Genomic DNA, 26,071 nt, shown 5'->3' with positions numbered 1-26,071 from the left:
TATGAAAACTGTCTCCCCTTCAGGGAATTGAACCCCGGTCTCCCGCGTGATAGGTGGGGATATGCTGACAACTGATAATTAAACAATGTTTTTGATTATCCCTGATATCTAGAAAGATTCAGAGCAATTAAAAAATAATCAATTAATTAAACAATGAGGAGTTTAGTGGCAGAGTATGGTCATCAAAATCCCACTGAACTTCAATCAGCAAGTTTGGGTGCATTTGTCTCCAACATTCAGACACCTGTGTGGGGTGTTGGTGGTAGCACCATCAGTTCCATGCAGATCTCCCAGAACTTGTATGAGTAATTTGGGCCATTATGTTTTAAGCAGGTGCTATGAGATCAGCTATCTAAGCTTCCTTTGGGAAGAGAAGCCTCTGTGTGCCCAGCTCTCTGGCAAAGAGGCATCACTACCTTCAGAAGTGGGTAAAGGAGTTGTGGCAGGTGGACCTGCAGTACTCCAGATGCAGTCTGTTCTGTCAGGCACTTCTGCATTGTCCTATTGACAGCTTATGCAGCTGATCAAACTCTCTCTTTGAGTGGATAATAAACAGGGGATTTGGGTGAGAGTTTAGGGACCACCCCCGACTACCCTGCGATAACAACAAGCTGAAGCCAAGGGTTACCACTTCCCTAGGAAAGTGCCAGTATTGGTATTGGTATTGGTTTATTATTGTCGCTTATACCGAGGTACAGTGAAAAGCTTGTCTTACAAACCGATTGTACAGGTCAATTCATTACACAGTGCAGTTACATTGAGTTAGTACGGAGTGCATTGATGTAGTACAGAGTAAAGTGTCACAGCTACAGAGAAAGTGCAGTGCAATAAGGTGCAAGGTCACAACAAGGTAGATCATGAGGTCATAGTCCATTTCATTGTCTAAGGGAACCGTTCAATAGTCTTATCACAGTGGGGTAGAAGCTGTCCTTAAGTCTGGTGGTACATGTCTTCAGGCTCCGGTATCTACTACCCGATGGAAGAGGAGAGAAGAGAGAATGTCCCAGGTGGGTGGGGTCTTTGATTATGCTGGCTACTTCATCAAGACAATGAGAGGTAAAGACAGAGTCCAAGGAGGGGAAGCTGGTGTCCGTGATGCGTTGGACTGTGTCCACAACTCTCTGCAGTTTCTTGTGGTAACCTTGGCAAAATGTAGATATGCCAATAAGTCACACAAACACACATATTAGAAGCGGGACTTGGTCAACTGACCCCTCAAGCTTTTCCACCATTCACTAACTTCATGGCTGATCTGATAGTAACCTCAACTCTGCATTCCCAACTACCTATGGTAACCTTTCACCCCCTTCCTTATTAAGTATCTATTTCACTCTACCTTAAAAAATTCAAAGACTTCTTCCACTGCCTTTTGTGGAAGAGAGTTCTCATGACTCATGACCAATTGAGAGAAAAGATTTTGCTTCATCTCTTGCTTAAATGGGTAGTCCCTTATTTTTAAACAGTGATCCCTAGATCTAGATTCTCCCGCAAGAGAAACATCCTCTCCACATCCACCCTGTCAACAATCCTCAGGATCTTACATACTACAATCAAGTGCTCTGCCACTATTCTAAGCTCATCAATAATCCAGTTTTGCCCATTTCTTGAACTTAGAATACAGAATCTGAATGTTACCAGTAACTAAAATCAAGGACATCCACCTTTATATAACATCTCATAGTTACTTTGAAAACATCTTTCTCATATCATGTCTAATTCTAAGACTTTATCACACATACTTTCAACTTATATAGTGAATAAAACCACTCAAATGTTATTCTGTCTGCTATTGAATTCTCGCAATTTAAATCATGTATTAATTTACTGGTACAATGCAGTTATTAATACCCTTACAAGATATATTGTGTTTAATTCCCTTTCCACAGCTTCTATTAGCCTAGAAAGTCAATTGGCATTATTACTGAACTTATTTTGAACATTTTTCTGTCCATTATTTTAACAAAATTTTAAAGTTTAAAATAAAGTGAATATATTAACTCATGCATTTAGACAGTGGTCAGATAAATATCATGAACAAGTCAAGTACTAGTGTTACAATATCAGCAACAATAATTTCTGGCCTACTGTTTCCAATACACATATCTGTTACAACCAACTCTCGTGTGCTTTTTATTCCAGCAACCTTGCCAACAACAGATTTTCAAGCTTGTCGTGGAAGCCCTTTCGTTATCTGGAATTGACTCATTTGTAAGTAGTGTTCCATAAGTATTTAGAAAAAGTATAATGTGAGAGCTAAGTACCAAAATTTTGTCTGGGCTTCTAACACTTTGAATTGATTGTATAATCTTATTAATGGCAATAGTCTAGAAATTATGCATTGTGATATTACATTAGAAAATTTAACACATTGAATTGCAATTACATTGTCCAGTATTTTCATGAGGTTAATGCTTCAATTAATGAGGTGTTTCTGTAGCATTTTAATTTCTGGCCTTTTGTATTGATGTAGGTATTATAATCATTGTTTTTATATGTTTATACAATGGAGTAGCTTTCTGTACTTTAATTGAAAATGTCAGCATTGAAGGTCTGCATTTCTCTGCTCAAGTTTTAACAGGAAACAAAATGATTTCATAAGTAGAGTGAATACTTGACTATTCCTAGCTTCCCTGTTACTAGCCTTTCGTAATATTCCTTTACCTTGGGCCCGTAGACACTATCAAAACAAACAGACCAGCAATATGACACTCATGATTTTAATTTTTTTCTATATTCTCAACTTCCTTTATAAGTTTGATACAATGATTTTCTTACTACTTAATTTGTCTTATATATTGTCATAGTGGTCAGACCAAAATGTGTAGTTGCCAGTTTTCTCTGTGCATGAATATATATTTAAAATAGCCAGTTTTAGGAGATGAGTCACTATGGGAAAATCTAATCTGATTGGAAAACATCAATGGATAAAATGACATAAGTTTTATCAGGATAAACTGTTATGTTGCTGGTTTGCTTGACCAAAATGAATTTAAATTATATTTAAAACAGACTTAAAGAAGCTTTTTCATTTGATACCAGGGCATTATTTTATTATAAATGTGAATAAAAGATAATGCATTTGATTAAATGCATCTTTAAAGCTTTTTAGTCATTTTATACTGAGATTATTTTTACATCATACTCAGTTATAGCTGAAATAGAATTCCAGCAAATATTTAGTTACAGATCCTATTTAGCACTTTTGAACTTTTGGAGATACATAGGTGTAATTTAAACAAATGAGGCTGGAAGTTTCACTGTTATTGCTAGCACTAGGGTTTGGCTGGTTGCTGTAGTGTCAGTCTTTCTTTCCAATATTCAAAGACCACTTTCTACCCCAGATACTTTTGGGTTGATTTATAAAACTCATACAGTTAAATACATTATTTCACTCATTCTTCAAGTCTTTCTTCTTCCTTACAATATGATACCCTTCTAATTAGACTACAGAATTTCTTCACTACATGATAAATGAAGTACATGTGATATGTAGCCTTTACTCATTTAGTTTAAGTGCTAAGCAGAGATGAGCATCAAAATAGCCCCTGATAGGCTAAAGTAGTTGCAGTAGTGTCTATTAGTGACATTAGATTATGAGAATTTACTATGTTTCTTTTCTAATTAAAAGTATTACAGATACTTTTTGGTCTTGCTGATTCTATCTGATGTTCCAGCAGAAGCTTTTGTGCTAAGCTGTGAAAGATTCCAAGACTGAATGCAACTAGGCATCCATTGTGAGTTTGACATTGGCTGTTGGCCAATTCCAATCCTTTATAATGCCTGGCCATAACCTAATAAAACATATTTGATCTTCTCTACATGGAATTTAAAAGCTAATCAATGGAACATTTTTACACTCAGTCCATTTGTCATATACAACAAATTCTACTTGTAATGAAATCGAAACCAAGATGAATCAGCATTTGCTTTCAATAAAATGATTTGAGTATGTTGGTGACCTAACCTTACGGGATTTAGATAGTAATAAAGGGTTGCAGGGTCACTGTAAGGACAAATTAAACAGTGGAACTGTTACATTCATGTTGAATTTTTTATAACTTTTAGGCCAATTTTCATCCTTGATATTTGACAAAAGTCTAGTTTGGACAGTAAAAATGATTGAAGTGCCTTATCCTGGCTCTTCCTGTATATCAGAGCAGGTTCTGATGACATCCCTGGGTACTGTCTAATTTTAATCTAAGGTCTATGGAGATAGTCCTCCATCTTCATTACCTTGGGCTTCCTTGCATTGAGATCTCCATTGCCTGACTATACTGGTTTTTCAGCTCCCTCGTCAACCTCTTGTGTAAGGGGATACGGCAACCGCCTCCAGCGAGCCAACGTTCCACTCTGATCCAAGAGCAGACATTTCCCACCAGGATTGGGAATAGGATTGATTGGACTGGTCTCAGTATAAATTAGAGTTGATTCTTAAAAGTGGATTGTCAGATTTCAATTTTTTATTTATGTATTTATGTATTTGCTAGCTTTCTTTCTGTCTCCTGAGGACATGTGGGGAAACTGGTTGATAGCCAAATGAGCCAGAACAATAGCTGAAACACACAGCCTAATTTATGTTTATTCTGTCTATGCCTCTTCCAATTTTATATTCTTCAATTAATATCCCCACCTTCTACTTCTTCCAAAGATAACAACCCAAACTAGACAGCCTAATGTCCTAACTGTAATTCTCCAACCCTGGTAACATCCATCAAAATCTCCTCTTTGCTCTCTAGTGATACCAAATTATTCCTGTAGTGTGATAACCAAAACTTTACATCATACCCTGGCTGTGACTTAACAAATGTTCTATACAGTTCCAGCACAACCTCCCTGCTTTTGCATTTGTTGCCTTAGCCACTAGAGATGAATTTTATTGTTTGCCCTCCCCAAATCCATTATTTTAGATTTTCCAAGACTGAATTTCATTTGCCATTTTTGTGTCCACTTAATCAGTCCATTGATGCCTTCCTGCATCCCAGAACTTTCTTCCTCACTGCTAATTTTTTTATCGTCAACAATCTCCTCAACTATTATAGCCCTTACCTTTGTATAAATCACTTATATATACCATGAAAATGAAGGGACCTAGTCATGAGCAACCCTATTACATATGACAAAGGTTGTGCCTGATCAACCAGTGAATTTTGACAGGATAAACAAGAAAACCATTTTCCTCAGCAGCAAGGTCAGTAAATAGGGGTAGTTTAATTTAATTGATAGAAGGATTAGAGGGGAGTTGTAACAAACATATTTCACTCAATAGTGGAGGTATGGAACTCATTGCCTGAAAGTGTGGTGGATGCAAAATCCCTAACACATCTAAAAAGTATCCGAATGAACACTTGAAGAGCCATAACCTAGAAGGTTATGGACCAAGAACTAAGAAGTGGGACTCGAGTCCATTTTTGTCTGAGTTGGATATGATGGACTGAATGGCCTTCTTTGTGGCGTAAGTTTCTATGATACCCATGCAGAGTGTCTGAAGCAAGACTAATTGCATTATTACTTCTGCATTGGTGGATGATTCTAAAATAAGTGTCAATCTTTTCCTCCTTAGGGTCTTAACTGAAAATCCATTCCTGTGCTCCTGTGGGATTGCATGGATCCAGATATGGCAGCAGAAAAACCTGGCCACCCTAGATGTTCAAAACCTGACATGTCGGGAGGAGAATGACTTGAGGATAACACTGTCACAGATGAGGATCCCAGACTGTGGTACTGGCATTTTCTCATTAATCCTTCCAAACCATTATATCGTTATTTTTTTCCCTCTCATTTACAAGATCTGATAAAAGCTGAAAAAGAAGGGAAGAAAATAGAATGAAGTAGAACCAAGGAGTGGAAATGTTAAGAAAGTGGAATTGTTAAGAGTTTTATGTATAGAATAAAAGCCTGAAATATCTTGGGAATCATTAGATTTTTAGCATCTCGTAAGATTCTGCTGCCCTGCTAATCATTTGAAATGGCCTCCAGTACTATGCTATTATTGATGAATAATAATTATGATTTATGTCATTTATTTAAGTCATCAAAGATTTAATTTTTTTTCAATGTTAGTACTCAAATGTTATGAGGTACAGAGCTCTTTATTATTGGGTTCAGGACCTTGTGTTATCAGATACTGAGCCATGTGTTATCAGATACAGATGTGCTCATCTTAATGACGGTTCCTCACTAAAATGTCGCAGACTTCCCACTCCCTCCGTCCCCAGAAACACCCAATAGCTGCACAGAACAACAGCTTAACCAGCATGTATTTGGTCTGCATTTAGGTCTGGGATCTGTACAGCATTCCTTCATAGGGGTCAAAAGGCAAATATTCAAACCCGAACAGGAAAGAAATGGATTTGATGACATCCATTATTTTAACTGCTCCGCTCCTCCAGCACCTGCTTCCCTTCTGATGGGGACCTTTAAAATCAGAACTTCGTTTATTGAAACCCTGAACATGATAGTAGGTCAATTTAAAGTTCTCTGTCAGCTTCAAATGTTTGCTGCCTTTCTTAGCTTGAACTTAATCAAAGTATGGATAGTAAATAAATGTTGAGGCCTCTAATAAGAAAAATGTTACGTAGTTTAGAAATGGTGCGCCTAGTGATAGATGCCAGATGCTTTGGAATGAATTATTTACAGCACGATCAGTTGCACATTAAAAATGGACCAGTGGACTTGTATGTTAGATTAGAGTGCCAATACAATCTGCAGCAGGGAACGTAAGACCTGGCTTCTCGCCTGCTCTCCTTTAAACAGACGGTTTCCCATGTGCACCATGGCGTCAGGATTAACACTCATTTGATGCTCAAGCATTTCTCTACAGGCAACTGTAGGAACAGAAGTAAACCACCTAACACACTTCAGTGTTATCATGGTCAATATGAACAATAATTCTATTTACGCAGCTGATCCCTGAAACCTTAACCCAATAAAAACATGTAAAAACTAGATGATGTGCATTTGTAGTAACTCCCAGATGGTTACAGGTGGTTTTTATGAATTCTTCCTCTCAAAAGGAAATATTCCTCATTGCATTGCATATTCAATTGTATGTATTGGCATTACTGGACCTGTGTGTACAGTCAGCTCTGCACCTGGATCACTAGGAACTTATAATAATCACTATAAGATAAACTAAATTGTTGATGATACACCAGTTTTGCCTAGGTCCTTTCCATTACATTGTTAGCATGTATTTAAAGGCAAACATGCAGCCAATGAATTGCCATGTTATCTCAATACCTCCTAAAGTAGCCATATAATAATGCTTGCTGGCTTAGTATGAAGGGAAATGGATGGTTCTGTCATGCTTGCATTCTCTATTGCCCTCATGTTTATGTAGCTCCCCTGACAGAAAACGGCATGCTTTTCTTTGCAGCAGCCTTTCACAATTAGAGAAACAACAATGTTATGTACTTACATATCACCTTTGAAGTGACAAAGCTTTCCAACGTGCTGCATTCAAGCACAATTCACAAAAAGTCATGAGAAGAAATTAGGGAAAATGTGTTTCTCAAAGAAGAAGGTTTTAGGGAGAATCAGAAAAGAGGAGGGTGAGGTGCTGACTCTGCAGCGGACCCCTGCAGGGTCTCTGGATGTTATCCTTGTGCTAAAGTCCAAGAGCTAGTGGCCAACACCATTTCTGAAGCCTCTTAGAACATCAGCAGCAGTAATGGGAAACTTTCTACCATTTCAAGAAGAAATCACCTACTCTGTTTCCTAAGCACCAATATTGATTTGTTCTTAAAAGATTCAAAATGAACAAAATCAGAAACAGAAATCAAGCAAACTTTAGCAAGATAAAATAAAGTTTACATTGTTGTAATAAGTTACTTTTGTCTGCCATCTATATCATGATTGTGGGATCCCCTGTTGAGATCTTGTTTATTAGGTGAATGGGGTTGAAATCTTGCAGCTTGTTATTGGTACCAAAGGCATTTACTCTCAATGTGTTAAACCTTTGCTTAAGTGATCAATAGGAATGTTGGACCCATGCTTTGGTTTCTGTCAAGGCAAATCTCATATTCTCCTAGTGAGCTTTCGCCTATTTAGATATAATTATTTTTAAAATTCAAAAATATTAAATAAAACCAAATTTTAATAGTGATTATATTTTACACAAGAAAATATTTCTGATATAGCCAGCGGGACATTTTGTCAAACACCTACTGTTTACCAGACTCATAAAAAATTTTGCAGTAATAAAGACTGCTAAAAATAGTCTATATGTTTTAGGCAGTCGCTTGTGTTTGAGAACGATTTGTTTCACTCTGATTTTATGGATCCTGTGGTAGCTGATGAGGCCAATATAGGAACCCCAGACTCTTCCATATACATGCAGGAGGTGCCTGAGTGGGCAGGTGGGTGAATAGTTTGTGAGGTGATTTGCTCCTTCAGCTGTTTACATAGGGCTACTAAGTGCTCTTGTTGCAAGGACACAAGATAGAGTGTTTTGGGCATGGTATTGGGCATGGGAACAACAAGACCTGCCCAACATGACCGACTGAGTGTAACTGGGGCCCCTCTGCTGGGAATGTTGGCTTGGGAGAGGACACTGACATTCGTTTGCTTATCCTTCCAGTGAATTTGGAAGATTCTGTGGAGACAGCCTCGGTGATAAGCACCAAGCTACTTGAAGTACTGCTGTAGGTACTCCAGGTCTCGAAAGAGTATAGAAGGTTAGGTATCACTGCTGCCCAGTAGACCATGAGTTTTATGCCAAGTCTGAGGTCTTGATCTTCAGTATTCTTTTCCTCAACCGGCCTAAGGCTGTGAGGGTACATTCGTATCTGCCTTCGCTGAGAGTGGCTCCCAAAATATGGGAAGCGATCACGTTTCCTGGGGTCTCACCGTGAACCTTTATGGTCAGAGGGCAGTGTTGTGCGGCAGAGGTACATTGGTAATGGATCTTGTCTTGTGGAATTGAGTGTAAGGCCCACCCCTTTGTATGTTGATGATGGCTTGAGCTCAGCCTTTGAACATATGCAGAAGCAAATGTCATCTGCATACTGAGATCGACTACTGAGGTTCTGGTGACCTTGGTTCTGGAGCGTAGTCACTATAGATACAGCAGTTTGTCTTTAATTCTGAAGATTAATTCATCTCCCAAAGGAAGTTTATTGGAGGTAGGATGCAACGTTGCTGCAAGAAAGATTAAGTGTGTTGAGTTAATGATGCAGCTTTGTTCGATACTCATTCTGAGTGAGATTGGCTTTGTTGTAGACCTGCTAGCTAGGATCATGTCTTGCCTGCCATCAAGCATCAAAAAGTAAGACATACTTCTCTGAACAGCCAAATTTGTAGAGAATCCACAGTGCCTCTGGATTGATGGAATTGATGGATTTAGTGAGATCAAAGAAGTTCTTGGAGACACAAGAGAATCTGCAGATGCTGGAAATCTGGAGCAATACACAAAATACTGGAGGGACTCAGCAGATCAGGCAGCATCTATGCAGGGAAATGGACAGTTGACGTTTTACGTCAAAACCCTTCATCAGGACTGGAAAGAGAGAGGGGAGATAGCCAGTATAAAAAGGTGGGGGAGGGGGAAGGGTGGAGTAAGAGCTAACAGGTGATAGGTGGATCCAAGTGAGAGGGAGATGATAGGCAGGTGAGGGAAGGGGAGTGGGAATGACGTAAAAAGCTGGGAGATGATAGGCAAAAATTACAAAGGGCTGAACAAGGTGGAATCTGATAGGAGAGGACAGTGGACCATGGAATAAAGGGAAGGAGGTGAGGAGGGGAACTGGAGGGAGGAAGGTGTGCATGATGGGCAGATTGAGAGAGCGGGGGAGGGGAAAGTGAAGGGGTGATGGGGCCAGTGGGATAAGCAAAATAATGGGGGGGGGGGGGAACAGAGGGGAGTGGTTACCGGAAATTAGAGAAATCAATGTCCATGCTCTCAGATTGGAGACTACCGAGATGGAATGTGAGATGCTGTTTGCCTAATCTGCGTCTAACCTCAACTTGGCAGTAGAGGAAGCTGTGGAAAGACTTGTCAGTGTGGGAATGGGAAATGGAATTAAAATGGCTGGCCACAGGGACACTGGGAGATCCTAGCTGTTACAGCGGATGGAGCGAAGGCAGACCCCTCTCACCTGGATCCATCTATCACCCATCAGCTCTTGCTCCATCCCTTCCCCCCACCTTTTTATACTGGCTATCTCCCCTCTTTGCTTCCAGTCCTGATGAAGGGACTCGACCCAAAACATTGACTGTCCATTTCCCTCCATAGATGCTGCCTGACCCGCTGAGTTCCTCCAGCATTTTGTGTGTTGCTCAGAGAAGTTCAAGTGTGATGGCTGATGCTGCTTCTTACATTTTAATTTGACTTGTTGCACAGTGAAGATCATATCCACTGTGTATCTAGATGGTTGGAATCCACACTGAAAGTCAGAGAGATGGGGTTCAGGAAAATGCTGGTGATAACTTTCCATGTAGCTTAGAGCAGGGAAATCCCTCTGGAGTTCCACAATGGGATTTGTCTCTTTTCTTGAAGATGGTCATAATGGTGACATCTCTGAGTTGACCTGGTGTGGATGATGAGATTGTGGATTTGTGATTGAAGCTCCACTCCCAAGTTTTTGAACTTCATCAGTGCTACCATCTGCTCCTGAGCCTTGATATTTTTTAATTGGGATGTGGCCTTTTTAACTTCTTGTTACTCAGGAGTAACAGTGAGGTTGGACCAAATAGCTCACTGTGGGATGGCATTAAAGGCAGAGTTGTAGCTGAGCAGATCTTCAAAATATTCTTTCCAGCGAGCATTGACTGCCAGTCTGACTGATGATTTCACCTCCATTCTTGGCTCTCAGTGGGCAGAGCCTTCAAGTGTTTGTGTCACAGATGACCTTAACATCACTGTAGAAACCATGCTGTTTGTGGCTGTCGTTGGGTTGCTGTGCCCATATTAATTCCAAGTATGTTTGTAGATCTCTCTTCTTGATGAGAGGTATTAGAACTACAGGTGCTTTCCACAGTAGAAAACAAGTCACAATTTTTTTTATAGAAGTTTGGTTCATCATCAACCCCTTCAGGATAAGTTTGTGTCACTGGTCAGGTCAGAAAATCATGGCAAAGCACACACAATTCTCTGTTGTAAATTTTTGTTTGCTGCATACACTTACATGCACTCAAACATATGAATTAGGAGCATAAGTAGGCCACTATACCTTTCAAGCCTGCTTCACCATTTAATAAGTTTATGGCTGATCTGATTGGAACTTCAAGTCTGCACTTCAATCTACCTGTGGTGATATTCCACTCCCTTGCTTATTAAGTATATAGAATATTACCCATTCAAATGAGTTAAAAATCATTGGACATCTCTGAAGACTTGGGCAGCTTGAGGATCTGTAAATGACATACATTCAATATGGATGTGCATCAGTGGGTGCATCTTTGAATCCAGCAGCCACAAGGACAGGGGCTTGAGCACTAGTGGTACCTGAAATTATTTCAGAAACCTCAGACTTGTCCATCTATTGACAAATTGAATCCAAGTCCCTCAAGTTACTATAATGATAAATGATTAATGAATCAGACTAACCCCCATTCATATTTACCTTGGTTTCAATCTCTCTCAGTTCTTGATTGACACAAATGAATTTTCTGCAACTAACATTTCTAAAAATGAAGCTGATTTCTTACTCTGTAGTGGCTGGGTGATTTGAGAAGGCCTCTATTGTAATTCCATTTTGGAGATATTTAATTAAGCTGTGTGCCAGAGATGACAAAATAATAGTCTGAATATATGGTTCCTACATCAGTTGTTTGCCATTGTACTACTACTTTAGAAGCTTTAGTTAGGAAGACTATTGTCACTTAATTTCATTCTTGACAAATTAAAAAAAACACAATGCCATAAATCTGAAAAAAAATCAGTGACTTTTTTTCACTTTTCAGAGATCTGAAAAGTGAAAACAAAAACAGCTGGTTAATGTGCAGAATTTCATTATAACTTCATATTTAATTACAGTAATTATGATAGATGTAAAAGCATCAACACTTCTTCAGGCAATGTCTAGAATAAGTTTATCTCTTATCGAAAAAAGACTAAATGTCTTTTTATGATTGTTACCTTGCACCTAACAACCATATGGCTGGAGTGTGCAATTTTGAAAAGTGCATTTTCATATAATATTATCCTGTTAATGGAAAAATAAATAGATCTACTGACCTTAAAAAGAACATTAATGTAAGGCAAGATAACTCTTGCAGTCTGCCATTCATCATTGTGATGGAACTAAACAAGCAAATGACGAAAAATAAATTCAAGTTCACATGCAACAGTATATGAATAAAGCAAATAACAGTTTGCCAACATCAGCCTGGCACTATCAGGACAAAGGCACACACAGCCTGGTCAAATCTACAAAGTCCTCCTTACTAAAATCTGGGAACTTATGTTAGAATTAGGTGAGCTGGCCCACAGATTGGTAGAAGTTGAAAATCAACTTCTCCTTTAACTCCTCTCGCACTCTCCAGATCTTAGGTGTGGCTATGGGAACTCACATGGGCCAAATCTTTTTGTAGGATACAGACAGCAGTTCTTGTTTTAGCCCCGCTCAGGCCCTCTCCCTCAACTTCTTTTCCAGTACATTGATGACTATATTGGCGCAGCCTCCTGCACGCATAAAGATCGTGAAAATTTCATTGCTCTTTCTGCGATTTTCCATCTTGCTCTTTTATTCACATGGTTCATCCATCACTCTGCACTTTCTTTGCTGGAATGGAGCATTTCAATTATGAGGACAGACTAGAGAAGCTAGGTCAGTTCTCCCTGGACCAGAGAGGTTAAGAGGGGACGTGATTGAGGTATATAAAATTATGAGGGGTATAGATTGTGTAAATTGCAGGAAACTTTTCCCCATATCAGAGTTTGATAAAACTAGAGAACATTGATTTAGTTTAAGGGGGAAGAGATTTAGAGGGGATAAGAAGTGGACCTTCTTTATCCAGAGAGTGGTAGGTACCTGGAATGCACTGCCTGAGGGAGTGGTTGAAACTGGGTCACTGATAGCATTTAAGAATTGTCCAGATGAACACTTGAATTGCTTAGGCATAGAAGGCTATAGACCAAGTGCTGGCAGATGGGATTACTATGGAAGCATGTCTACTAGTTGGCATGGATGGGTTGGGCCTAATGACCTGTTTCCATGACTCTATTTCTCTGCCTACATTTTAGGGGATAGGTTGGTGACCAATATGGATTATGAGGCCACTGACTCCCACAGCTATCCTGATATACTTCTTCACAGCTCACTTTCTGAAAAGACTATTCCATTTTCAATGTCTGCCAATCTGTGAGACAACTGTCTCAATTTTGACACAAGTTCCCCGATGCCAGTGATTTCTTGTAGAGAGACCTGACTTCACACTCAAGACCGTTCATTGAGTAGTGTAGAGGTGACACAATGCTACGTGAGGTTGATTCAGAACAGATTCACAGCTGGGAATCCTCGAGGGGCTGTGAGCCATGAGCAGCAACCAGATTATAGTGCACCAAAACTCATAAGGCCGGGAGACCATTGCTGATTCAGTGTGGAGTATGGCAAGAGCAGTACCAGGTACACCGAAAAATGAAGTGACAACCTGGCAAATCTACAATGGAGGACTACATGGTCACTAAGTAACAGAAGTAACATGCTTTAGACTGCTAAGTGATCCCACAATTATAGCTCCACATCCTGGTCATGAATTGTGGTGAACAATTACTAAGGGGAGGGGGAGGACTTTGGAACAATCCACTCATCATCTGTACTAAAGGAAAGACTGGTTGCATTTGTCCTGCTTTTTGTGGACAGGACGCATCTGATGCAATAATTTTCTGTCAGAAATGTCAAGTGGATGATCTTTGCCTCCCATCAGGAAAATAAGTCTTTCATAATTGTTTCACCCCAAATAATGTCAAGGAGCAGATGAGGTGATTAGGTACTGCAATGGTAATGGGATCACTCAACATCCCAGGTGAATATTGAAATTATTAGAGAGTCAAAAGATGATCTGCTCCAGAACTGGCCACATCTCTGGACAAATAATTACACCTTTGGCCTTGGCCTTACAAAGTAAAAAAAACTACCAGGTACATCACTTTGAGAAGAAGGAAGATAAATCTTAGCCATTTATTGCATCACTATCAGCAAAGTGATTGAATATGTCATCGACACCTTCCATCACCTACTTGCTAAAGAACTGCTCACTAACAGTTAGTTAGGGTCCATGAGGACCACTCAACTTCAAACCTCTTTAGAGCCACGGTTGAAATTGAATTGCTGTAGAGAGGTAGGAGTCATTATCTTTCCAGAGCACATTTAACAAAGTGTGATATCAAGGAGCTTGAGTAAAATTAAAGTTAATGAGAACCAAGGGGAGAACTCACAAACAGCTTGGTGCCGCATCTTGCACAGTGGAAGATGGTTGTGTTTCTGGAAATCAATCATCTCAGCGCCAGGATCTCACCATGGATGTAATCGGTGTCCTAATGCAATCATCCTCAGCTAAGTCAGAAGTGGGGATGTTCACTGATGATTACTCAATTCCATTCACACTTCTTCAGAAATTGAAGCAATCCAGTCCCCCATGCAGCAAGACCTAGACCACATTCAGGTATGGACTGACGTGGCAAATACGTTTGTCTCGCACAAATGCTGGCCAATGAGAATCTTCATTGACATTTTACCTAATCATATTCCCTTATTACTCATTTGCCATTACTGAGTCATCAACAACCTGGAGTGGCCACCACTGACCAGAACCTTTGCTGGACCAGTCACATTGATATTGTGACTGTAAGATCAGGGCAGCTCAGAGGCTGGGAATTTGTGGCATATTACTCACTATTCTTGTGCCTGAAATATTATTTCATGTTAAATCATAAGATCACAACTTGAGGCTCCTTGATTATCTGCCAGTTTTTCATGACCTAGCAGTTTACTTCCCATAAACCTTTCTGCTGGCAGTAAATGGTTGAGGAGTAGAAGTACTTGCTTCTTCTATTCCCTGTAATTGCTCAACATCCAAATCCACAGTGAAGTTTCTGCCCTGTTTTCAATAAGCTGCTACAAGTACTGATACATTTCACCCACTGGTTCTCCCCACCTCCCCCCCCCCCCACCATCTGGCTCTGGTTTCTGGTTCCATCTGCCTTTCACCGCTCCCTTACTTGTTCCCATTATTATCTTCCTTATCAGTTTCCAGCACTGGTAGCCTTTGTGTTCCTGCTTATCACCCTCCCAACTGTCTCCATCTTCACCCTTCCCTCTCCCACCTGGCTCCATCTGCATCTTTTTTTTGTCTGCCTCCATATATCATCTACCTGCCTCTGTCTCACAACTCAACCCCTTCCCCTCCCCTACCTGGCTCGATCTGCCCATTGTCCTTCACCCCCCTCAATTCGCCAATCACCCCTGGCCCCTGTCTCACCACTCCCCCTCTCCTCTTTATACTGGCTTATCTCCATTCTGCTCCCTTGGTCCTGATGCAGGGTTTCGACGTGAAACATCGACAATTCCTTTCCCACCACGGATGCTGCTCGACCCGCTGAGTTCCTCCAGCAGATTGTTTGTTGCTTCAGATTCCAACATCTGCAGTGCCTGGGTCTCCATTTTATGGATCTTCTCTAGAGCCCCTTCACCCTGATCAATTCATTGACTTCTAGCATTGGTTTAGCATCTCCCTACTTTAGCCCTGTATCCGTGTATTTGTTTGGTAGCACAGTACAATAGAAGTTGCTTTCATCAGTTGGAGCTGCAGCATGCAGTTTCTGAGGAACTAGCACCCACCTCTTCTTCTCCCTCACAGCCATGATATGCTTAGTTGCCCTACAGAATGAGAGTGTGGGAACTGTGTATTAGGGTACGGCCTTCTTTTGATTGTGGTTGCAAGCTATTTGCATATATATCATTTGATAAGGCTAAGATTGACAGTAAGAGCATCAATGACTGCATTCATTTACCCAGTCTTTGGGGAAGCCAGTAATTTGATTATACTTTAGCAGCATCTGTGGTTGCTGGTTGATGTGACTTTTCTGTAGGGCTTCAGTTAACTTTTGTGTGTCTCATGAAATGGCTAACCAGCTGATTGGTCCAATCCTTTCTATAGGTGTCAGGATGAATTTTATATTAATAATCTCATTATTTCTGATAATACAATGTGGATTCCAGACAGGTTCTGTGGTGCCTTCTCCCTTTAGTCACAGGCACAAGCAATGAGTGCTGATACCATTATAATGCTGAAGAAGGGTGACACAGGTTCAATGTCCTAAAGTAATCTTATTCTGCATTAATTTTCTATTAACTCTGTATCTACTGTTTGACGTCCTTAAAGCATAAACATTTAAAACTCTGAAATCATGGTGGCACAACTCATAGTGTCACATAAATTGATAGGAATCAATTCGTTTAATTAACCATCAATTATCTGTGGCTAACAATGAACAAATTCCATCATGAAAACCAGCATCCCCTCCATTGACTCGGTTTACACTTCCCGCTGCCCCGGGAAAGCAGCCAACATAATCAAGGACCCCTCCCACTATGGTCATTCTCTCTTTTCCCCCCTCCAGTTAGACAGAAGATACAAAAGCTTGAGAACACATACCACCAGGCTCAAGGACAGCTTCTATCCCACTGTTATTAGACTCTTTAATGGTCCTCTTATACACTAAAGATGAACTCTTGATCTTTCAATCTACCTCGTCATGGCCCTTACATTTTATTTGTCTAACTGCACTGCACTTTCTCTGTAACTGTAACACTACATTCTGCATTCTGGTTTTCCTTTTTGTGCTACTTCAATGTACTTATGTATGGAATGATCTGTCTGGATGGCAAGAAAACAAAAGCTTTTCACTGTATTTCAGTACCTGTGACAATAATAAACCAATTACCAATGACCAATTAAAAGCAGTTTACTTCATTTACTAACTGCGATGTTGGAAGGAGTAATCAGCAGAAACTTGAATAATTCTGAGATGTGAACTGTTTCTCTTTCAAGCAATGCTGCTTGACCTGCTGATTCTTTACAGTATCATGTACTTATATTTCAGACTTCCAATAGCAAAAATTTTGTTTTTTGAAAAACAAATTGTTATTCTTTTCCAAAACTAAAATCTGTTGAGTAGCAAGTAACAGAAAAAATGATTAACTTACTCAAATAATTTTTTCACACAACTTGTAAATACAGGTGACCCCTGCATTAGGGGGATTGTGTTCCCAGAAAACAGCCCTATCACGATTTCCGTAATGCAAAGCTGTGTCATCTGCGTATGTGTCAAGAAACGTGAGCTGAAAAAAAATCATGTTGATTTATTCTTTTCACATAATTTTGCGACAGCAAATTTTATTCCATATCTCAAATTTTTAAATAGTGATTGGTGAATTCTGTTAAGGGACATTTCCATAACCCAAATGGCTGTGACGCAGGGGTCGCCTGTACCATATTTCATCTTCATTCATCCCAAAGTATGTAGCAAGGAATTGGATAAATATTTAGCATGGAAGTATTTGCATGGGAGTGGAACTAATCCCTTTGAAAGAAGCAGGCAGAATAACTGAATGGTCTCCTTCTGTGCTTTGTTCTAGGATTCTAATCAAAGCTATTATGTAGTCGTCTTTGTCTTTATTGTAATTCTCCTGAGTTTTCTCCCATTTTTGTTTCACAGAGATGCCTAAAGCTTCTGTAAATGTTACTAACGTAACTGTGATTGAAGGCGGAGAAGTTGCAGTTAAATGCAGTGCTGCAGGAAGCCCACCTCCCATGGTGGACTGGCAAAAACATTTCCTCTACTCGGCTTTCCAGGTATAACCTTGACACTCTCAGCATTTCAGCAAGTGTAGCAGGACGCAGCATTTTAAACTTTGGCCCAAAATTTCTGCACATTCATTGCAGAACTGCCTCCAGAACTGTAACTCTATGACTATGAACTGTGTGGAGGTCAGGACTATTGTGCAGGTGTGTGTGAATGTGAGGTCCTGAGCTTCCACACAGTCAATGGCCACTGGTGCTCTACTAGAGCCTAAAGTGGTGCACAAACTTCCACAGTTTCTCAGCAGTTACTCTGGGAAATCTACCTGCTGAACCCACATAAGGTTAGTCTAAGCACAGGGTGTGTGACTCCATTCATTTCAATAGAGAGAAGCAGGTGCAGCGGAAAAGGGTAAGTTACATTTTTTTAATTTAATTGAGTTAATTTGGGTTTATTTGTTTTAAATCTTTTATTCTTTTAATTCTGAAATCATAATTGTTTTAAACAAATAACAGCCTGTTTAATTTTAGATGTCTCAATTTGATGATAGCCTCTCTGATCAAATCAAGGCCTGCTTCCTTGAGGAAATTCTCACTGGGAAATCAAGTTTAGAGGGCAGAGGAGTGGTGAGCATGGGCAGCAAGTCACATCAAGGATATTCTGGGTCTGAATTTCATTTGACACTTTCCATTCACATATTGATATCCCACATCTCTCCTATAGGTGGAGCCACTTGCTGGGGTGCAGTTCCCAGGCATGGGCCTGGAGTGCTACCCAGTTCATTTACCTTGAAGCCAGTAAAATGTTGAACTTTCTTGACGTACTGTTTCCTTCTTTATAGGAAGCTGTTAGTAGTGGGAGCATTGCTCACCAGGTAGAAGGCTACATTATTGATATGTATATTTAATAATTTGGAGAGTAACATTTTGTCATTTCTCTTCAGTCTACAGAAGCTTCCAGACCATCAGTAATATTAAAGCTGAACAACATTTCTCGTGCTGACAATGGACAGCAGCTTATATGCACAGCCGAGAATATAGTGGGAGAATCAATGGTTACTGTCAATCTGACTGTTTTTTGTAAGTGTACACTACTCCTGTCCCATCCTTGTTCTTCATTTAACTTCTTATACTCAAACTAAGCTTGGACAGAATCAAATGCTGTTGACAAATAAGAAAAAGGAATTAAATATTTTATCCTCTGCAACTTAAAAATCTAGATTGAAGTTTCAAACTGAAATAAAAACTGCAATTATTGAAGAGAGAGATTAGCGACTGCAGATGTTGGAATCTGGAGCAACAAACAAGATGCTGGTTGAACTCCAGATTAAGGTTCTTGTCCCAAAATGTCGACTGTCCATTTCCCTCCACAAATGCTGCCTGACTCGTTCAATTCCTCCAGCATCTTGGTTGTTGCTGCAATTATTCAAATATTTTCTATTTAGTGAAATCTCATTCTGCGTTTATCAAACATTGGGATACAATGCATTAATGATGATGCAAAGAGAAGATGATTTTCTGTCTCTTAAATGTCTGAAATAGTAAATACCTTCTTCACTGGTACAGAAGTACTCAGAATAAGATCTGAAGTCTTTATGTTACCTGTGTCCTTATAAAGATGGCTGGTTGAAGGAGATGATGAAATCGTGAAATACAAAAGGCAAAGATCATGGCATGGGATATTTAATCTTGCTCAGGCCTGAATATTCTGGAAGCATCTTGAGTAGAGGTCATTCTTGCCAGCTTTATCATTCCTTGAGACATTCTTTTGCTACACTCTTAAATACATGTGTTTAGATCGTGTATTTATTTAAAGAATAACATTGCCAAACAATTCACAGATGAAGGTGGATAAAGGCATGATATTGAGCCATGAAGGGAGAGGTTAGAAGGCATGGATGAAATGTCAAAAAGTTGGCATTTGAAAGGGATTTTGAAGGTTGATTGAAGTGGGTGATGCAAAGATTTAGTGAGGAATTTCTGAATAGCAAGATAAAGGAACAAAATTCTTCCAACAGTGGTAAAGTGGAATGACAAAGACCTTTTAGAGTATATTTTTAATTTTCACATATGAGATAACTGTGCAGTAACATTTTAACCTTCATCACATTCTGTGTATTACTGAGTTTAACTAATATTCTTCTTTACTTATAGTTCCTCCCAAGATAGTATTATTGGGTGAGGCCATCCCAGATCACCGCTGGTGTATTCCTTTCAGTGTAACTGGTAACCCTCCACCCAGAATTCAATGGTACCACAACAATTATCCCCTGAATGAAACCGCTTTTATACTCACTCAGATTCATGAGGAAAATATCAGTGAGCAACATGGTTGTCTACAGCTTGATAATCCGACCCATCTGAACAACGGGAACTACACTCTATACGTGATCAATGATTTGGGACAGGACAAGGGCACAGTATATGCTCATTTCATGCACCATCCTCCTGGTTCAGGTGGGTATTTTGTTATTATTTGTAAGTGTTGCTGTTTATTTTAACATCTGACTGTCTATCTATAAAGATTCAGTTGTGCAAAGTGATGTTAACTAGATATTATAGCTTTTAAGAACCAAATAATACAATAGAAAATCAATAGCAGAGGTATAAAGGAGAGGAACAGATCAGAACAAGATGCACGCCTTAAATAAGGATAACCAAGCAAATGGTTGAGAAACTTTGTACACCACACAAAAATGATAGGTTTTACTCAGTCTCAGAAAATGTGAAGACAGATATAAAAATTAATTAATAATATCAAGCTCACTTGTTTAAAATGGTGTATTAAATCAATAAGAATAATGAGGTAAAATTTGACTGGGTCAACGATGATATTGAACTTAATGACCATTGTAATTAATCTAAACTAACAGTCAGAACTTGCCTCAAGAATTAAGTATTTACCATGCTTTGGTAAATGTGGTACTTTAAACAAACAGTTCATTAAGCAGTGTATTTTGTGGGACAAATGATTATGTATCAGACTTTACAGTGGTGACAGCATGTTTCTCTTGCCAAATGAAACAGAAATGTTAATATTATATTTGTGAATAAGTTAATACCAAATAATTACTACCTTTTTTAAATTATGTAGAACACTTAAATGTTAGGTTGTTGTCTGTGCTGAAGTTTGCAATGAGACAAATTCTTGGTACCTACATTCTTTAACTACTGGACGGGAGATGCAACAGAAACTCAAAGGCAACATCATGCTCCTGCAATATGACATCCCTTCCCTCTGGAAAGAAAATAATTTGAATTGAAAGTTTTTCTTTGCAAGTCTCTTTTTTACAAAATTTTTGTGCACTTTTCAGAAATGAATTTGCCCTTCCTTCCTGTACTTCATTTTGTTTCAGTTTAGCTCTTCAACTACTTTTAACAATCCATTTTACTCACTTGTTCATTTCTCATTGGCCATTGTTAATTGAATTAATTAATCTAACTTCATACATTCCTGCTATTCCCATATTAATCTTTATCTTCTGTAGTGATTTGATTCCAATGGGCTATTAATTACATCAATAAGAAGCTGGCACAGACATGGACTGAATGGCCCCAGCTATGCCATGTGATCCAGTGAAAATGTTGCCCTGAGGTACAGGTTGTTGTTGTGGAAGGTAGGAGTTTCATCCCTGGGCGGGAGCAGGTCCTCATAACACTGGCGGAGAGGAATTCGGTGATAAATGCAGACTGTAATTTGTCGACTTTGTCCCTCCCCACCTTCCTTGGGAGGTTTAAACAGGAAGTTGCAGAGACGGGAAGTGCCATAGCCCAAGTCGGATTGGACATGAACCATAATTGTCCAGAGGCCCCTTGGCAATCTCGCACCAGCCTGTATGGCTGGCAATGCTGATGAAAGCTATCAAAGCTTGTGTGTTTGTGGCATTTAATGGACAGGTGTGGTTCACACCAACCACACACAAACCCTGACCCCTGCCCCCACGCACGCATGCACGCATGCACACACACACATTGCACTACCACTCCATTTCCTCCTAGTGGTCTTTCTACCTTCACTCTCACTTCTGGCTTAAAGCTGCTTCTCACTTCAGTCCTGGTTCCAGTTCCTTGCACTGTGTAATGTTGGCTTTATATCTGAGGGAGATTGTGTGCGTGTGCGTGTGCGTATGCGTGTGTGTGTGTATACTGTAAATGGGCAAAGCTCTCACAGAATGCAACAAGGTCCAAGGATTGATGCTGTCCATTGTTCCTTTCCAATGTGCCTATCAATGAACTGCAAAGTGAGTCAATCCCAGCTGGCAGAAGCTTAGACTGATGTTCCCTCCCAGATGAAAAATCAAGGGAGATGAATGAGCCTGGGTTCCCATCCTGGAAGGCTTATCCCTTGAGACTGAATCCCTATTGAGCTCATTGTTCTGGATGGGTGCCTGGGTTTGACCAGCACCTGAATGTGCTCATGCTGTGTGAAATGTGTGCATGGTCAACTTGATGTTCATCCTGTGGTGTGGAAGTTCTAACAGTGGTATCCATGCATTTTGCAAGTCATGACGAGACTCCACTTCATCTGATTAACAACATTTAGTTTTATCAGGATCTCTGACTTTTCGATAGCCAAGTATATTCTATTTTGTTCTGTGTTTGATTTTTCTCCACTGGTTAATCTGATCAACACCGTGTATGCACATGGCACCCAGAACATAATTGAACATCCCACTGAAGCAGTACTACATAAAACTTAACTTCAAGCCACACAGTATTAGGGTGGGGTTGTCACCTTAAAGTGACATCTTAAAGCTAGTATGAAGGTGTAGGGCTCTACCAGTGGTGGAACAATGGCAGTTAGGGTGATTACAATGTCAGAGCTGGAAGCGAGGAGATTCCTTATACTTCAGGGGCTGGAGCAGATTGAGGAAAGAGAGGAATGAGGTCATGGAGGGATTTGTAAATATGGATGAGAATCCTTAAACTTTTGTTTCTTAACTGGGAGCAGATGTAACTGAGGTATTACCTGCCCTGTAAGGTGGGATGGCATAGAAGGAGTTTCACTCTGTCTAACCTCCATTGCCCTACCCTAGGAGTACGTGATGGGACACAGGAATGGTGATTGCTTTATTCCTTGCACAAGCATCCTCACTTTCATCAGCAGAGAATTCTGCATTGCTTTTATTAATTGTTAGCAAAGCAATGTTTTGACAGAAACATGGATAGCAAAGGTTTGGAGGCATATAGGCCAAACACAGGATGATGGTACTAGCTCAGGTAGACACCTTGGCCAGCATGGACAAGTTGGGCTGATGGGCCTGTTTCTGTTATGTATAACTCTGACTCTTATATTTTCACCTCAGTTCCAGAGTCCCTTGTTAGTGTTCTTTTCAGTGACGTGCACCATGATGATACCGTGATGCAGCCGTAGCAGATGGAGTTTATTGTGATACTCTGAAACTATAGAACCATCTCCCTATTCTACATGCTTCTTTGTTCTGATCTCATCTCTGAGTCATAATTATTTTTCCCGGTTTGAAGAATGACCTAATGATTAAAAATAATAGATTACTAAAGCAATGTTGCTTTAACATCCGATAAGAAGATACCATGAAGTTATGCCAAATTGAATGATTGACAAAGGTGCAGACTAAGCTATCGCATCAACAGTGGTGAATCTTCAGATCCATATTATATGTTAATTATACTACCTTAAAGCAAAATAGGGGTACTTCAAAGAATAGATTTCATTAGTTGAAAAGCAAATAAAGCTAAATTGAATCTTACAGCAGAAGCATATTGCAAAATTAAAGCAAATACTGCTAAAAGCCCTATAAAGTCACTTCCAGACCTTGTACTCTGACCCTGAATTCATTCCCACAGACTGGGAATACATTTCTAGGAAAAGTGAACGAAAGCTGGCTGATAACATAAGAGGAAATATATGGACATGCAGGCATATAAATATTCAGTATTAAAGAGAGGTAGAAGCAGCAAGAAATGAATGATAGGAGTTGCAAAATTCGGTTATGTACATATTTGTGAGGTGAATTGCACTGGGCTCTATTCTGATGGAGGTGATAGCATGTGTGGATATGACATCCAACAGAAGTATATAACGCAAGCAGATTGTGATGGGAATCAATGCGGATCATGCATTGTGGTACTACTAGGCTTGGGCTGAGCATATTTGAAATAACTCAGTTTTCCAGCTAGTTTTATGTAAAGGAAATACAAATGAGTGCACTTCATTCTCCCTTCTCGAGACCAGCAGTTGGAATGACTTTGCATGAATTGCTGGTTTCGCCTTGGTGCAGTGCCACTGACTGCAAGCATATCACATGTCAACTTGGTGATGTATCACAAAGGAATTTCTGTTCCTCATTCTCCACCTAGTGTGCATACACAGTGCATTATGCCCAGTCTCCTAGCAGTGCTGTCGATGACTTCATCCTATATGCCTCCGGTTTGCCACTACAACAAGCCAAAGGTTGGCTGCTGGGCAACAAGGGGTCTCTGTTTTCTTACATATACACTTTTGAGAAAATATTATAGCTGTTTCTGGTTGTGATCAGTATTTGCTTTAATTTTGTAATATACTTCTCCTGTAAGATTTAATTTACCTTTATTTGCTTTTCAACTAATGAAATCCATTCTTTGAGGCACCTCTTATAACATTCAACTCACTGGATTCATGCTGACTTCCTCTTATTTCCCTATAGCCTTGTAACTTTCTCTCTCTCACATGTCCATCAAGTCCCCTTTAATTCTTTTGCCACTGCCCTATACTGGGAGTAATTTACAGTGGCCAATTAACCTATGGGATGTGGGAGGAAACTGGAACACCTGGAAGAAACCAAGTTGATCCCAGGGAAGGCATGCAAACTCCATACAGAACAGTAAGTGACATTAGGTTTGACCTTGGGCCTGAAGCTGTGAAGCAGCAGTACTACCTGCCGAGCCACCCTGCCGTCCATGAATCTGGTACATAACCTACACACATGTGGCCAGCATGCATACAACAAAAACTATGCTGCCACACAATACATGATAGACTAGAGCATCAGCATGCCTGGATTACTCTTCAGGAGCTCCGCAGTCTTCAGAGTGGCTGTCAAGACTGGTGCTCACTGCAGAAGCTCACCGTGGTGAGCATACACTACTTCCCAACAGCTGTAGGGCAAACAACAGGTGGAAGGGCAGGAGGTAGAAAATGGAGGGAACAGTTCCCTTTAAGCCAGACTTTCTTTGCACAACATTTCCAATTGTGACACTGGTAAACACAACCCCAATTTCCCATTCAACAACTGTCCTGCACCATGGCTTTTCTCTGATGTTGATAATAGAAGAAACAAAATAAATAGTCCAAACCATATTTATAATATTGGGTTGATATTGTATCGTCTGCTGAGGAGGAGGATTAGGTGTGAGGCTACCGTTATCTTCTATGGTTTCAGCCCTATCAATGGCCACATCTGTTCAATGACTGCTGCAGCTATGATGACCAATACATCCTTTGTGGTGGTATTGTAGTGTTGCAGCTGTGCCTGTTCCACAGCTAGTGCCTGCAGTGATGCACCATTTTATTCTGCAGAACAGAGGGAAATGTTCTTGTGGAGGACGCAACTGTCACAGTTGAACAGTTGACAGTGTATGCGAGCTGTGAGACATGGGTGTGAAGTTTGCTTCAGTGGTAAGTGCGTGAGTGTTTTGTGGAGTGTATGATTGTTAGGTACAAGTGCTGATCAATAGTGTTTGTTGTTAGATAAGGAATGGCACTGCATTTGATTGAGCAATGTCTGAGGCTTGTGTTGCAATTGCTGCATTACAATGTTTGAAGATTGACTTTGATCACTCGTGAGGCTATTGAACACTTTACAGCACAGCTTTCAGGTATCTGGTTTGATTCACACATCGCTGGGTTCTGCAGATAGACTCCTACTGTGCATCTTCTCTTCTGAGGTCTGCAGTACAGCATTGGAAAACCATGGTGTCACCCTATGCTGCCTAATCCCAGTCCTTCTTTTCCCAGGACACCACCTGCTGTAGAACTCCTGCTAACATCTGCTCTGGTTGAGGCTTGCAGCCAATAAGTAGTATGGTTAGTGCTGGCTGCATGCAGCAATTATGTACTTAAGCAGCCTATGCAAAGTTGCCATCCTATGGGCATAGCAATCAACTGCCACAGGTTAATCACATATTGCAATCCTTGCTCATTGAGTTTCAAATAAAGGAGGTATTACATTTTTGCACTGTTTTCACAAATGGTTACAGAAGTAGAATGCAGGTGTACCAGAGGAGATTATGGAACAGTTGCTAAACTATAGTTCTCAAATAAGTTCCTGGAATGCAGGCTCTGTCGGTCTTCTGGTATTGCTGATGAAAT

The 26,071-nt window shown here is 40.0% G+C and overlaps 1 protein-coding gene across 1 annotated transcript in view; it reads left to right on the top strand.

Moving 5' to 3' along the window:
- Positions 1–26,071, top strand: part of ntrk2a (neurotrophic tyrosine kinase, receptor, type 2a) — a 189,636-nt gene that overhangs the window by 29,848 nt on the left and 133,717 nt on the right. Inside the window, exons 4-8 of the mRNA XM_052020133.1 lie at positions 2,140–2,208; positions 5,561–5,718; positions 17,660–17,796; positions 18,687–18,822; positions 19,897–20,199. Of these exons, the coding sequence (XP_051876093.1) occupies positions 2,140–2,208; positions 5,561–5,718; positions 17,660–17,796; positions 18,687–18,822; positions 19,897–20,199 (803 nt within the window). The remainder of the gene's footprint in view (positions 1–2,139; positions 2,209–5,560; positions 5,719–17,659; positions 17,797–18,686; positions 18,823–19,896; positions 20,200–26,071) is intronic.

The sequence above is a fragment of the Pristis pectinata genome, chromosome 7, assembly GCF_009764475.1.
Source record: "Pristis pectinata isolate sPriPec2 chromosome 7, sPriPec2.1.pri, whole genome shotgun sequence".
In the NCBI taxonomy this organism is placed as follows: Eukaryota; Metazoa; Chordata; class Chondrichthyes; order Rhinopristiformes; family Pristidae; genus Pristis; species Pristis pectinata.
Note: the sequence above shows the minus strand (reverse complement) of the source record. Positions and strands in the feature narration are given on the sequence as shown.